The sequence below is a fragment of the Bombina bombina genome, chromosome 11 (assembly GCF_027579735.1).
Source record: "Bombina bombina isolate aBomBom1 chromosome 11, aBomBom1.pri, whole genome shotgun sequence".
Lineage (NCBI taxonomy): Eukaryota > Metazoa > Chordata > Amphibia > Anura > Bombinatoridae > Bombina > Bombina bombina.
In genome coordinates, this window is record NC_069509.1 from 32923152 (window position 1) to 32939259 (window position 16108).

General features: G+C 43.5%; 1 protein-coding gene across 2 annotated transcripts in view; it reads right to left on the minus strand.

Moving 5' to 3' along the window:
* Nucleotides 1-16108, minus strand: part of TAOK2 (TAO kinase 2) — a 174294-nt gene that overhangs the window by 60263 nt on the left and 97923 nt on the right. Inside the window, exon 17 of one of the 2 annotated variants that reach the window (XM_053694410.1) lies at nucleotides 11148-11387. In XM_053694410.1, the coding sequence (XP_053550385.1) occupies nucleotides 11148-11387 (240 nt within the window). Of the gene's footprint in view, nucleotides 1-9088; nucleotides 11388-16108 lie in introns of those variants that run through there. The other variant, XM_053694409.1, reaches the window with a different exon arrangement.

A 16108-nucleotide genomic window follows, 5' to 3' on the forward strand; every position in this document is an offset into this window, starting at 1 on the left:
GGAGAAGAGATTCTTCCCGAGACCAAAGACCCTGAGCTTTCAGGGGTCCCCAGACCGCGCCCCAGCCCACCAGACTGGCGTCGGTCGTGACAATGACCCACTCTGGTCTGCGGAAGCTCATCCCCTGTGACAGGTTGTCCAGGGACAGCCACCAACGGAGTGAATCTCTGGTCCCCTGATCTACTTGTATCGTCGGAGACAAGTCTGTATAGTCCCCATTCCACTGACTGAGCATGCACAGTTGTAATGGTCTTAGATGAATTTGCGCAAAAGGAACTATGTCCATTGCCGCTACCATCAAACCTATTACTTCCATGCACAGCGCTATGGAAGGAAGAGGAACAGAATGAAGTATTTGACAAGAGTTTAGAAGTTTTGATTTTCTGGCCTCTGTCAGAAAAATCCTCATTTCTAAAGAGTCTAGTATTGTTCCCAAGAAGGGAACCCTTGTTGACGGAGATAGAGAACTTTTTTCTACGTTCACTTTCCACCCGTGAGATCTGAGAAAGGCCAGGACAATGTCCGTGTGAGCCTTTGCTTGAGGAAGGGACGACGCTTGAATCAGAATGTCGTCCAAGTAAGGTACTACTGCAATGCCCCTTGGTCTTAGCACCGCTAGAAGGGACCCTAGTACCTTTGTGAAAATTCTTGGAGCAGTGGCTAATCCGAACGGAAGTGCCACAAACTGGTAATGCTTGTCCAGGAATGCGAACCTTAGGAACCGATGATGTTCCTTGTGGATAGGAATATGTAGATACGCATCCTTTAAATCCACCGTGGTCATGAATTGACCTTCCTGGATGGAAGGAAGAATTGTTCGAATGGTTTCCATTTTGAACGATGGAACCTTGAGAAACTTGTTTAGGATCTTGAGATCTAAGATTGGTCTGAATGTTCCCTCTTTTTTGGGAACTACGAACAGATTGGAGTAGAACCCCATCCCTTGTTCTCCTAATGGAACAGGATGAATCACTCCCATTTTTAACAGGTCTTCTACACAATGTAAGAATGCCTGTTTTTTTATGTGGTCTGAAGACAATTGAGACCTGTGGAACCTCCCCCTTGGGGGAGGCCCCTTGAATTCCAGAAGATAACCTTGGGAGACTATTTCTAGTGCCCAAGGATCCAGAACATCTCTTGCCCAAGCCTGAGCGAAGAGAGAGAGTCTGCCCCCCCACCAGATCCGGTCCCGGATCGGGGGCCAACATCTCATGCTGTCTTGGTAGCAGTGGCAGGTTTCTTGGCCTGCTTTCCTTTGTTCCAGCCTTGCATTGGTCTCCAGGCTGGCTTGGCTTGAGAAGTATTACCCTCTTGCTTAGAGGACGTAGCACTTGGGGCTGGTCCGTTTCTGCGAAAGGGACGAAAATTAGGTTTATTTTTGGCCTTGAAAGACCTATCCTGAGGAAGGGCGTGGCCCTTGCCCCCAGTGATATCAGAGATAATCTCTTTCAAGTCAGGGCCAAACAGCGTTTTCCCCTTGAAAGGAATGTTAAGCAATTTGTTCTTGGAAGACGCATCCGCTGACCAAGATTTTAGCCAAAGCGCTCTGCGCGCCACAATAGCAAAACCAGAATTTTTCGCCGCTAACCTAGCCAATTGCAAAGTGGCGTCTAGGGTGAAAGAATTAGCCAATTTGAGAGCATGAATTCTGTCCATAATCTCCTCATAAGAAGAAGAATTATTATTGAGCGCCTTTTCTAGTTCATCGAACCAGAAACACGCTGCTGTAGTGACAGGAACAATGCATGAAATTGGTTGTAGAAGGTAACCTTGCTGAACAAACATCTTTTTAAGCAAACCTAATTTTTTATCCATAGGATCTTTGAAAGCACAACTATCTTCTATAGGTATAGTGGTGCGTTTGTTTAGAGTAGAAACCGCCCCCTCGACCTTGGGGACTGTCTGCCATAAGTCCTTTCTGGGGTCGACCATAGGAAACAATTTTTTAAATATGGGGGGAGGGACGAAAGGTATACCGGGCCTTTCCCATTCTTTATTTACAATGTCCGCCACCCGCTTGGGTATAGGAAAAGCTTCGGGGGGCCCCGGGACCTCTAGGAACTTGTCCATTTTACATAGTTTCTCTGGAATGACCAAATTCTCACAATCATCCAGAGTAGATAACACCTCCTTAAGCAGAGCGCGGAGATGTTCCAATTTAAATTTAAATGTAATCACATCAGGTTCAGCATGTTGAGAAATTTTCCCTGAATCTGAAATTTCTCCCTCAGACAAAACCTCCCTGGCCCTCTCAGACTGGTGTAGGGGCACTTCAGAACCAATATCATCAGCGTCCTCATGCTCTTCAGTATTTTCTAAAACAGAGCAGTCGCGCTTTTGCTGATAAGTGGGCATTTTGGCTAAAATGTTTTTGATAGAATTATCCATTACAGCCGTTAATTGTTGCATAGTAAGGAGTATTGGCGCACTAGATGTACTAGGGGCCTCCTGTGTGGGCAAGACTGGTGTAGACGAAGGAGGGGATGATGCAGTACCATGCTTACTCCCCTCACTTGAGGAATCATCTTGGGCATCATTTTCTCTAAATTTTGTGTCACATAAATCACATCTATTTAAATGAGAAGGAACCTTGGCTTCCCCACATTCAGAACACAGTCTATCTGGTAGTTCAGACATGTTAAACAGGCATAAACTTGATAACAAAGTACAAAAAACGTTTTTAAAATAAACCGTTACTGTCACTTTAAATTTTAAACTGAACACACTTTATTACTGCAATTGTGAAAAAGTATGAAGGAATTATTCAAAATTCACCAAAATTTCACCACAGTGTCTTAAAGCCTTAAGAGTATTGCACACCAAATTTGGAAACTTTAACCCTTAAAATAACGGAACCGGAGCCGTTTTTATATTTAACCCCTTTACAGTCCCTGGTATCTGCTTTGCTGAGACCCAACCAAGCCCAAAGGGGAATACGATACCAAATGACGCCTTCAGAAAGTCTTTTCTATGTATCAGAGCTCCTCACACATGCATCTGCATGTCATGCTTCCCAAAAACAAGTGCGCAATAGAGGCGCGAAAATGAGACTCTGCCTATGATTAGGGAAAGCCCCTAGAGAATAAGGTGTCCAATACAGTGCCTGCCGGTTATTTTACATAATTCCCAAGATTAAAATAATTCCTCAAGGCTATGGAGTATAAAATATGCTTATATATAAATCGATTTAGCCCAGAAAATGTCTACAGTCTTAAAAGCCCTTGTGAAGCCCTTTTTTTCTTTCTGTAATAAAAATGGCTTACCGGATCCCATAGGGAAAATGACAGCTTCCAGCATTACATCGTATTGTTAGAATGTGTCATACCTCAAGCAGCAAAAGTCTGCTCACTGTTCCCCCAACTGAAGTTAATTCCTCTCAACAGTCCTGTGTGGAAGCAGCCATCGATTTTAGTAACGGTTGCTAAAATCATTTTCCTCTTACAAACAGAAATCTTCATCTCTTTTCTGTTTCAGAGTAAATAGTACATACCAGCACTATTTTAAAATAACAAACTCTTGATTGAATAATAAAAACTACAGTTAAACACTAAAAAACTCTAAGCCATCTCCGTGGAGATGTTGCCTGTACAACGGCAAAGAGAATGACTGGGGAAGGCGGAGCCTAGGAGGGATCATGTGACCAGCTTTGCTGGGCTCTTTGCCATTTCCTGTTGGGGAAGAGAATATCCCACAAGTAAGGATGACGCCGTGGACCGGACACACCTATGTTGGAGAAAACTAGTAGTTTGCTTGATGTCTATGGATAAAAATAACCTGCGTAATTCTTTAACAGGGAATGGTCCAGGTTAACAGCACCATCATCTCCCATAGATGAGACATCCGATGATTACATTGCTTATGCCACTGAAAATGTTTTAGACAAATTAGTAGCAATAAATTTGTAGACGCTTGTAGTACGCGGTCTGAAGCACTTTGTGTATGGTAGCACGTTAGCATTCCTCCTTAGCAACCACAAGCCAGCAGTGCGGCATGGGAAATTGGCCTCTGATAGCTGTGTAATTGAGAGGCATTTTTCTTTACACATGAACTAATCATTCTTATGCAATAGAAAAACAAATATATTTTCGTAATATTAAATGCTTATTTACATATAATCAACTTTTACTTTCATTATTATGCCCCCTTTTCCTGTAATTTAAGTTCGCACCCTGCGCGCATACACACTTCTGCCAGCACAGTCTGCGCGCATACACACTTCTGCCAGCACCCTTACCATTAGAGGTATACAGATGCATCTTACTGACAGGGTTCTACAGACGGATGGTACGGATTCAGAATTAAATGGTTAAGGAAAGTTCTCATTTAAGAAAGGCACAAAGCATCCTGAGTGGGTATGGAAGGGAACAGATTAAGGCACACAAGTAGATTATTCTGGCAGCCACTCACAGAATTAAAAGAGAAATACACATTATTGAAATGGTCTGCTGATATATTGTACAGTAAGTTTTTAAAAAATCTTTAAAGAACATGTTTTCCCTTTGTCTAGTAGTTGTTACGGGTTTACCTCTAAAATTGATACATCGCTATATCCAGGCGTCACAAAATTGCAGTATACCATTAACCCCTTCCATGCTACAAAAGAGACAGCCTCTCCAAGGTTAAGGTACTTGTTTTATGTCCCTTTAAACCCTTACCCTCCCAACACAGATGGTGATAAAATAATAAATGAAACACACTGGGATGAATGTTTGATCAACACGTTTATTACAAAAAAATTAAAACAAATAAAACAAAACAAAACACACAAACACAAAAAGACTCATTTACATTTGGAAAATGAACCAAAAAAAATGGAAAGAAATATATATATTTAGGGAATAAAATCAAATAAATATATTTAACTCCTTTGCCACTGGGAAATACATTCTATGCAGCATAGGGGTTAATTATAATTAAATATATATATATATATTTTTGTGTTTAACACAGAAATGTCAGCAGTTTTTTTACAATGTGCAAGGTTGGGAAGAAAATAAATAAGAAATAAAAAAACAATGGTAGAGAAATTGCAGGTTTATGTACAAAATGTGTAAATTAAAAAGGATGAAATACTACAGAGATGTGTTTTGTTTTGTTTTTTTGTTAAGTGCTGCATTTGAGGGGAGGCTGGTCTCTGGCACAGAAAGGGTTAATGGACTTCCCGCAATTTAGCTGCTTCTAGAACAAAGCAGTCTTATGCTTGGCAGATGACACTAACCCCAATAAAAGTGACAACCAGTTTCTATTGCGAAGCAAGAACGGCAAAGCACACAACCAAAACAAAATAATGTCACCACACAGCAACTTGATAGCTCAGAACCAAAAGCCAGACAACACGTCATCAGATGTCACTGCAGAGGAAATAATAGTCGGTGTGATAAGTGGGAGTCACTGCTGTAATACGCAAGCTGACCACTGGGTGTCACTACATAAAGACAAGTAGCAGCGATACAGGTTGTCACAGCGACTGTTGGATGACACTATACTGAAAGTGACATTAAAACACCTCTTTTTTTTGTATAAAGGTTACATAATTTGCTTTTTGGTCTCTTTAAGGAGTGTGGGACAAAGCGATTTTACACAAAAGCAAGAGGTGTTTAATTTCCCTTTAAAGTGATATGAAAACCAAAACTGTTTCTCACGTTTCAGAAAGAGCATAACATTTTAAACAATTTTCTTCAATTAGCAAATTTGCTTATTCCTTTGGAATTCTTTGGTGAAGAAGCAGCATTGCACTCCAGGAAACTAGCTGAAGAGGATGAGGTGAGCCAATCACAAGAGACCTATTTGTAGCCAGCAGTACATGGCTGCTCCTAAGCATACCTAGGTATTCTTTTCAATAAAGCAAATTAAATATAAATAAACTGGAAAGTTCAGAGTCTGCAAAACAATCTGCGTATCAATTTGTTGTACAATCCTCAGCTCAAAATGTACTCACTTATTGCTATATACAGGACTTTCTTCTAATGGACTCTTTGGCGCCCCCTAGTATCTAAACTCAGTTTAGAAAGAGTTGGTAAACTGGGAAGTTGTTTACAATGGTATGCCTTATCTGAAGCACAAAAGAAAATGCTGGTGTCTTATGTCCCTTTAAAGATGTGTAATGTACACTTAACACCAGATGTAATAAAAGCAGCAATTAAAGGGATACTGAACCAATTTTTTTCTTTCATGATTCGGATAGAGAATGCAATTTTAAGCAACTTTCTAACTTACTTCTGTTATCAATTTTTTTCTTCGTTCTCTTGATATCTTTATTTGAAAAAGAAGGCATCTAAGCTAAGGAGCCAGCAATTTGTTCAGAACCATGGACAGCATTTGTTTATTGGTGCTGTCCAATCAGCAAGGACAACCCAGGTTGTTCACCAAAAACGGGCCGGCATCTAAACTTAAATTCTTGCTTTTCAAATAAACATACCAAGAGAATGAAGAAATTTTGATAATAGGAGTACATTAGAAAGTTGCTTAAAATTGCATGCTCTATCTGAAGCACAAAAGAAAAATTTTGGGTACAGTGTACCTTTAAAGATAACGGCCTCCAGAAAAACCCAGGATCATAATGTAGACCGTAGCGCAGACATCCTCAAACTTGGCCCTCCAGAGGGTTTGGAACTACATTTCCCATCATGCTCAGCCAGCATATCAGCTGGCTGAGCATAATGGGAAATGTAGTTCCAAAACCCTCTGGAAGGCCAAGTTTGAGGATGTCTGACGTAGACCATAGACAATGCCAATGGAGAGAACTCCTATTACAGCCCTAGCGGGTAACAGATATAAACACTGCAGTCAGATACAAATGAGCTGGAGCCCTGGCTATAAGGATACTTTCTATTCTTTCCTATGCTCATCAGTAATCTATTAACCTGCTGTCTACCAGTGAAGGCAAAAGGTCAGTGCCCTACAGCCCTCTGGCGGTTAAAGGGTCAATAAAACACCTAGATTTTTATATCAAATGTTTAGTTATGAGTAATATAACAACTTTGCAATATATTTTTCATTATTTATTTTGCCCCTTTTCATGCAATTTAACTCAAAATTGAGCAATTTCTACTTCTCAGAACATGAAAAGCGCCTGCTGACTTCTCAAGGCTAACACTGCTACATATATATATCAGGAATTGTCTTAACTGCAAAACTCTATACTAACATAATGACAGTGACTAACTGGCCTTGTTGTCTATGGACTAAAGTCCAGATTGGTTCCTCCAAATATGGTAAATTGTGGGTGGAGTTTAGCTTCTGAAAACGAATCGCCGTTAAAAGGATGTGAATTTGCTTTAAAACATTAAAACTTAGCTGATGAGTTATTTTACAGCAGCACAACAGAAATGTCTTGTAATTATAAGGTGCTTACTGTCCCTTTAAGGAGAGAGAGAGATAGAAGGGCATTTAAGAATAAAATTATGCAAAGCGTTAAAATAGGATCACTCTGTCCATTTAACATTCACAATGAGCAGTTTTCAAAAACGCCCCTCAGATTAAAGGGTCATAAAAACCCTACGGTTTTCTTTCACGATATATAGATATATATATATATATATCAAACAAAAAACTATTTTACATAACTTTCTAGTTTACTTCAATTATCTAATTTGCTTTATTCTCTTGGCATCCTTTGTTAAGGAAGCAGCAATGCACTACTGGGAGCTAGCTGAATGCACTGGGTGAGCCAATAACATGAGGCATATATGTGCTGCCACCAATCAGCAGCTTGTGAGCATACCTAGGTATCCTTTTCAACAAAGCATACCAAGAGAACAAAACATATACATAATAGAAGTAAATTAGAAAGTTGTTTAAAATCACTTGCTCTATACCTGAATCATGAAAAAAAAAAAACTTGGGTTTCATGTCCCTTTAAGCTTTGTAAAACAGCATTTAATTCCAATAAGGAGACGAGAGTGGAAAGCAGTTCTAGTCGTATGGCTCCGTACAATGTAAAAACACCGGAGAGACCAAGCAGACGTCAAGTAGACCGTACTAGTCGCACCAAGCAGACGTCAAGTAGACCGTACTAGTCGCACCTAGCAGACGTCAAGTAGACCGTACTAGTCGCACCTAGCAGACGTCAAGTAGACCGTACTAGTCGCACCTAGCAGACGTCAAGTAGACCGCACTAGTCGCACCTAGCAGACGTCAAGTAGACCGCACTAGTCGCACCTAGCAGACGTCAAGTAGACCGCACTAGTCGCACCTAGCAGACGTCAAGTAGACCGCACTAGTCGCACCTAGCAGACGTCAAGTAGACCGCACTAGTCGCACCTAGCAGACGTCAAGTAGACCGCACTAGTCGCACCTAGCAGACGTCAAGTAGACCGTACTAGTCGCACCTAGCAGACGTCAAGTAGACCGCACTAGTCGCACCTAGCAGACGTCAAGTAGACCGCACTAGTCGCACCTAGCAGACGTCAAGTAGACCGCACTAGTCGCACCTAGCAGACGTCAAGTAGACCGCACTAGTCGCACCTAGCAGACGTCAAGTAGACCGCACTAGTCGCACCTAGCAGACGTCAAGTAGACCGCACTAGTCGCACCTAGCAGACGTCAAGTAGACCGCACTAGTCGCACCTAGCAGACGTCAAGTAGACCGCACTAGTCGCACCTAGCAGACGTCAAGTAGACCGCACTAGTCGCACCTAGCAGACGTCAAGTAGACCGCACTAGTCGCACCTAGCAGACGTCAAGTAGACCGTACTAGTCGCACCTAGCAGACGTCAAGTAGACCGTACTAGTCGCACCTAGCAGACGTCAAGTAGACCGTACTAGTCGCACCTAGCAGACGTCAAGTAGACCGTACTAGTCGCACCTAGCAGACGTCAAGTAGACCGTACTAGTCGCACCTAGCAGACGTCAAGTAGACCGTACTAGTCGCACCTAGCAGACGTCAAGTAGACCGTACTAGTCGCACCTAGCAGACGTCAAGTAGACCGTACTAGTCGCACCTAGCAGACGTCAAGTAGACCGTACTAGTCGCACCTAGCAGACGTCAAGTAGACCGTACTAGTCGCACCTAGCAGACGTCAAGTAGACCGTACTAGTCGCACCTAGCAGATGTCAAGTAGACCGTACTAGTCGCACCTAGCAGATGTCAAGTAGATAGTACTAGTCGCACCTAGCAGTCGTCACGGAGCAATAAGTAGCAACGTTACTTTACACATTATACATAGTAAGCCTAATGCAGCACATGAAAGACTGGATTTATCTTTTAAGAGCAATACAGACTGAATGTACAAAAGTGCCACGAAAACAAATCCCAACAAGACCCTATATAGGTAGTCTAACAGAGTACTGGCACTGGCTGGTATTTGCTGTGAAACTTACAGTTTAGCAGATGAGGGGAACAGAGGAATCAGTATACAGGTAAACATTATGGTCCCAACTAGAATGAAGATATCGTTCACAGCCAATTTATAGAAAAAGAACTTCAAGACATAAGGCAAAAGTAAACTTTCCAAGTTCAGCTAGAGCAAGCAATTTACTTTCATGCCATTCTCTTTCTTTACTTTGTTAAAGAGCATACCTAGGTAGGTAGATAAGGAGTATGCACGGGTATGAAGCACTAAGGTCCGTCCGTCCCCTAAATTGCTTGCTCTAGCTGAATCATGCGAGTTCAGTTGTGACTTATGTCCCTATAATGAAATAAAAAATGTGTTATCCACATAAATCACATGGGCACATTGTCTGTGAGCTGTCTTTTTTTTTTAACACCTTGGCTGCCATTGAGGCCTGCAATGCATAGCTAAGAGTAAGCATGTGTAAGCACAGATAGGTTACCAATAAATAAACAGCACAAACTTGCAACCCCCCTGCCTTAGAGACCAGCAAAGTGTCAAACAAAAAAACAAAACAAACACAAAACCATAACACTTTAAAAAAGGTGACTAAAGTGGTTCAACCCCATTTAGAAATAGCCACAAAAGTGACACAATGTGATCCCTTCATGACATTATAATCTGAACTTCCTAAAAGGCAGCAAGCAATAAGGCACATAATGGTTTAGGACTGGGAAAATGGTCTCTCCAATACCCACGTGTCAGCCCTCCTTACCTCCAAGGGATAGGGCGGTTTGTTCTCCTAGCTGTGTTCTGCCTACCCACTCCCCTGCCCACTAGGGATACCCGCTGCTCCCTACGTTTTGCTGCCATCTTCCTGCGCTGCTCACGGCTAAGGAGCCTGGGAATACGGCTTGGCCTTTCCACCCTCAGGAGTCTCAGTCTCTCCATAACTATCAAAACTCCTGAAGGAAGCACCCCACAGAGCCTCCTCACCCCTTGGCCAAGGCTGAGGTTCAGAGCCTTTGCCAACTGTGAGGGAGCTCTGATAAGCTTCCTCCACATGTAGGCCTTGCCTTCAGCTCCTGTCCGAAAACCCCTGGCCAACACAGGGATGCGGCTCCGGTAACCACCCTTATAAGTTTTAGGGAAGAGGTAAAAGAGGCCATCCTCTCCTGCTGCCCCACAACGCTGTAGAACTCTGAACAGGGGTCGGGGGAAACTCAAAAGGGTACGGAGCCAAAGCCTACGAGCGCGCTTTGGCCAATTCTTCAACCAGTGGCTTGCTGGCTTTCCCAGTGAACCAGCCACCAGGAAGAGTGAAAGGAAGAGACCCGGGGAGGTGAAAACCCCCACGGCTATTGCCAGTACTGGCACATAATATAACCGTAGTCTGTAGCTCAGAGCCAGGGCGGCCACTGCCCCCCAACTCTGAGCCAGCAGTAAGAATGAGGTTGAGCTTAGAGCCAAGACCCAATACAGTAGAATGTAACCGCACAGCAAACTGGCTGCTAATGTCTCAAGGGCCAAAAGTAAAGAGTCCAGCAGAGGTCCTGGTCGCCAGAGGGTGAGGAGGGCCAGCAACAGTGGGAGAAGAGACCATGGGCAAAATGGGCGACAAGCTGCTAAGAGGGTAAATGCTGCACATAGGGCATGGCTGGGCAGAGAGGAGGGTGCCTGACTGGGTTGTGGATGGGATGGGGTGGCTGGAACAGGCTCCCACTCAGAAGATAGCTCAAAGTAGGGAACATCTGGATCAAGGCAGCCATCTGCTTCTGTACGACCCTCAGAAACTGCTGGCTCCTCCTCATCCTCAGAGCTGCAGAGGCTGAAGGTGCCTTCCTCTCCCCCCTCCTCCTCCTCCCCGGGCCTTACTTTGAGGCTCTTGGGCTGCTGCCGGACCTCAGCAGCGTGCTTCTGTCGCAGCTCCTGTTCCCGACGCTTGTTGTACTCCAGTTGGTTGCCCAGCTCAGTCTGGTGCTGCATGCGGATCAGCTCGCTTCGAGTGTGCTGGAGGAGCTGCAGATGACGGAACTCCAACTCCTGTGTGCACTCATGCTGTCTCAAAAGCATTGCGCACTCCAAGTCCCGCTGTGTCTGCTTCTTGTTTAGCTCCTGTGTGAAACAAACCAGAACACAAAAAATAGTGAGCTTACATGAAAAATAGAGTTAAAGAAAACAGTACATTTGTTCTGAACATATAAGGCCACAAAACTAAACAAAAAGCAAGCATTAAAGTAAACTCAAATTTATCTGAAACTACCTAGTAAACCTACAGACTAAACTATAGCTTTGGGCACATTCTAAAACAAGCCTGACATCACAGGAAAGTTCAAAGCTTTTTTTATTTTGTTTTACTCACAAAATTGCATCTCTCAGCTTTAGGCATTCCCTTTACTTAATTGATTTATCAAACATTTTCTCCTATATTTGCGTCTAAATATTCGCACGCAATACGATTCTCATATTATCAATTCAAAATGTGCATCAAAATAGACTAAACAAAGAGCAACCAGGCATATCAAATGGGTTAATTTACATTACTTTAGTCGCATTTTCTATCGTGCGCCTTGTATAATCGACTAGAAACTGATTTATATTTTTTGGCGCTTATGTCGTACTTTCTCCTATAAATGAGTGCACACAATTTCTTCATAAATACTGTTGAAAACAGCAGTTGAAATCAACGACAGAAGCTGAAACACACGCAGAGGCAGTGGATAAAGGAATCCACATGAAAACAAAAATGGACTTTTGAAAAAACAGAATTTATGTTTACCTGATAAATTTCTCTCCTACGGTGTGTCCGGTCCACGGCTTCATCCTTACTTGTGGGATATTCTCTTCCCCAACAGGAAATGGCAAAGAGAGCACAGCAAAAGCTGTCCATATAGCTCCCCCTCTGGCTCCGCCCCCCAGTCATTCGACCGACGGTTAGGAGAAAAAGGAGAAACCATAGGGTGCCATGGTGACTGTAGTGAACAGAAATAAAAATTTTAAACCTGACTAAAAGCCAGGGCGGGCCGTGGACCGGACACACCGTTGGAGAAAGAAATTTATCAGGTAAACATAAATTCTGTTTTCTCCTACATTGGTGTGTCCGGTCCACGGCTTCATCCTTACTTGTGGGAACCAATACCAAAGCTTTAGAACACGGATGAAGGGAGGGAACAAGTCAGGTTACCTAAACGGAAGGCACCACGGCTTGCAAAACCTTTCTTCCAAAAACAGCCTCCGAAGAAGCATAAGTATCGAATTTGTAAAATTTGGCAAAAGTATGCAGAGAAGACCAAGTCGCTGCCTTACAGATCTGATCAACAGAAGCCTCGTTCTTGAAGGCCCATGTGGAAGCCACAGCTCTAGTAGAGTGAGCTGTAATTCGTTCGGGAGGCTGCCGTCCGGCAGTCTCATAAGCCAATCTGATGATGCTTTTCAGCCAAAAGGAAAGAGGTAGCAGTAGCTTTCTGCCCTCTCCTCTTACTAGAATAAACGACAAACAAGGATGATGTCTGTCTGAAATCCTTTGTTGCTTCTAAATAGAATTTTAAAGCACGGACCACATCTAGGTTGTGTAACAAACGTTCCTTCTTCGAAACTTGTTGGAAACCACCTTTGGAAGAAAACCAGGCTTGGTACGTAAAACTACCTTATCTGTATGGAATACCAGATAGGGAGAAGTACACTGCAAAGCAGATAATTCAGAAACTCTTCTAGCAGAAGAAATAGCAACCAAAAATAGAACTTTCAAAGATAGTAACTTAATATCTATGGAATGCATGGGTTCAAACGGAACCCCCTGAAGAACTGAAAGAACTAAATTTAGACTCCAAGGACGAGTCATAGGTCTGTAGACAGGCTTAATTCTAACTAACACCTGTACAAACGCCTGTACATCTGGCACGGCTGCCAGACGTTTGTGTAACAAAACAGACAGAGCAGATATCTGTCCTTTTAAAGAACTAGCTGACAAACCTTTATCCAACCCCTCTTGGAGAAAGGAAAGAATCCTAGGAATTTTAATTTTACTCCAAGAGAATCCCTTGGATTCACACCAACGGATATATTTTTGCCATATCTTATGGTAAATTTTCCTAGTTACAGGTTTTCTGGCTTGAACCAGAGTATCTATAACTGCATCTGAAAACCCACGCTTAGATAGGATCAAGCGTTCAATTTCCAAGCAGTCAGTTGCAGAGAGACTAGATTTGGATGTTCGAATGGACCTTGTACTAGAAGATCCTGTCTCAAAGGTAGCTTCCATGGTGGAGCCGATGACATATTCACCAGGTCTGCATACCAAGTCCTGCGTGGCCATGCAGGAGCTATTAGAATCACCGAGGCCTTCTCCTGTTTGATCCTGGCTACAAGCCTGGGAAGGAGAGGGAACTGTGGAAACACATAAGCTAGATTGAACGACCAAGGCGCCACTAATGCATCCACTAGTGTCGCCCTTGGATCCCTGGATCTGGACCCGTATCGAGGAACCTTGAAGTTCTGACAAGACGCCATCAGATCCATATCTGGAGTGCCCCATAGTTGAGTTAACTGGGCAAAGACCTCCGGGTGGAGTTCCCACTCCCCCGGATGGAAAGTCTGACGACTCAGATAATCCGCCTCCCAGTTGTCTACTCCTGGGATGTGAATTGCAGATAGATGGCAGGAGTGATCCTCCGCCCATTTGATGATCTTGGATACCTCTCTCATCGCCAAGGAACTCTTTGTTCCCCCCTGATGATTGATGTACGCTACAGTCGTCATGTTGTCCGACTGAAATCTTATGAATCTGGCCTTCGCTAGGTGAGGCCAGGCCAGGAGCGCATTGAATATCGCTCTCAGTTCCAAAATGTTTATCGGGAGGAGAGACTCTTCCCGAGACCATAGACCCTGAGCTTTCAGGGAGTCCCAGACCGCGCCCCAGCCTAAGAGACTGGCGTCGGTCGCGACAATGACCCACTCTGGTCTGCACAAACTCATTCCCTGAGACAGGTGATCCTGAGTCAACCACCAGCGTAGTGAGTCTCTGGTTACCTGGTCTACTTGAATCTGGGGAGACAAGTCTGCATAATCCCCATTCCACTGTTTGAGCATGCACAGTTGTAATGGTCTTAGAGGAATTCGAGCAAAAGGAACCACATCCATTGCTGCAACCATTAATCCTATTACCTCCATGCACTGAGTTATGGAAGGCTGAGGAAAAGATTGAAGAACTTGACAAACGTTTAGAAGCTTTAATTTTCTGACTTCTGTCAGGAAAATCTTCATTTCTACAGAATCTATTATTGTTCCCAGAAAAGGAACCCTTGTGGACGGGGACAGGGAACTTATTTCTACGTTCACCTTCCACCCGTGAGACCTGAGAAAGGCTAAAACAATGTCTGTATGAGCCCTTGCTTTGGAAAGGGACGACGCTTGGATTAGAATGTCGTCTAGGTAAGGTGCTACAGCAATGCCCCTCGGCCTTAGAACCGCTAGAAGGGACCCTAGCACCTTTGTGAAAATTCTGGGAGCAGTGGCTAAACCGAATGGAAGAGCCACGAACTGGTAATGTTTGTCCAGAAAGGCGAACCTCAGGAACTGATGATGATCTTTGTGGATAGGAATATGCAGGTACGCATCCTTTAAGTCCACGGTAGTCATATATTGACCCTCCTGGATTGTTGGTAAGATCGTCCGAATGGTTTCCATTTTGAATGATGGAACTCTGAGGAATTTGTTTAGAATTTTTAAATCTAGAATTGGCCTGAAAGTTCCCTCTTTTTTGGGAACTACAAACAGGTTTGAGTAAAAACTCCGACCTTGTTCCTCTGTTGGAACTGGGTGTATCACTCCCATCTTTAATAGGTCTCCTACGCAATGTAAGAATGCCTGTCTCTTTATCTGGTCTGAAGATAAGCGAGACATGTGGAACCTTCCCCTTGGAGGAAGTTCCTTGAACTCTAGAAGATACCCCTGAGAGACTATTTCTAGTGCCCAGGGATCCGGAACATCTCTTGCCCAAGCCTGAGCAAAGAGAGAAAGTCTGCCCCCTACTAGATCCGGTCCCGGATCGGGGGCTACCCTTTCATGCTGTCTTGGTAGCAGCAGCAGGCTTCTTGGCCTGTTTACCCTTGTTACAGCCTTGCAATGGTTTCCATGCTGGTTTAGGCAATGAAATTGCGAAAGGAACGAAAATTAGATTTGTTTTTAGCCTTGAAAGGCCTATCCTGAGGGAGGGCATGGCCCTTTCCCCCAGTGATGTCTGAAATAATCTCCTTCAATTCTGGCCTAAAAAGGGTCTTACCCTTGAAAGGAATATTAAGCAATTTTGTTTTGGACGACACATCCGCCGACAAAGATTTTAGCCAAAGCGCTCTGCGCGCCACTATTGCAAAACCTGAATTCTTCGCCGCTAATTTAGCTAATTGAAAAGCGGCGTCCAAAATAAAGGAATTAGCCAACTTTAGTGCGTGAATTCTGTCCATGACTTCATCATATGGAGTCTCTTTTTGGAGCGAATTTTCTAGTTCCTCGAACCAAAACGACGCTGCCGTGGCGACAGGAATAATGCAAGAAATTAGTTGAAGAAGGAAACCTTGCTGAACAAATATCTTTAAGCAATCCTTCCAATTTTTTATCCATAGGATCTTTGAAAGCACAACTGTCCTCAATGGGAATAGTTGTGAGCTTGGCCAACGTAGAAACTGCCCCCTCAACCTTAGGGACTGTTTGCCATGCGTCCCTTCTGGGGTCGACAATGGGGAACATTTTCTTAAATATAGGAGGTGGGACAAAAGGTATACCTGGTTTCTCCCACTCCTTGGTCACTATGTCCGCCACCCTCTTGGGTATCGGAAAGG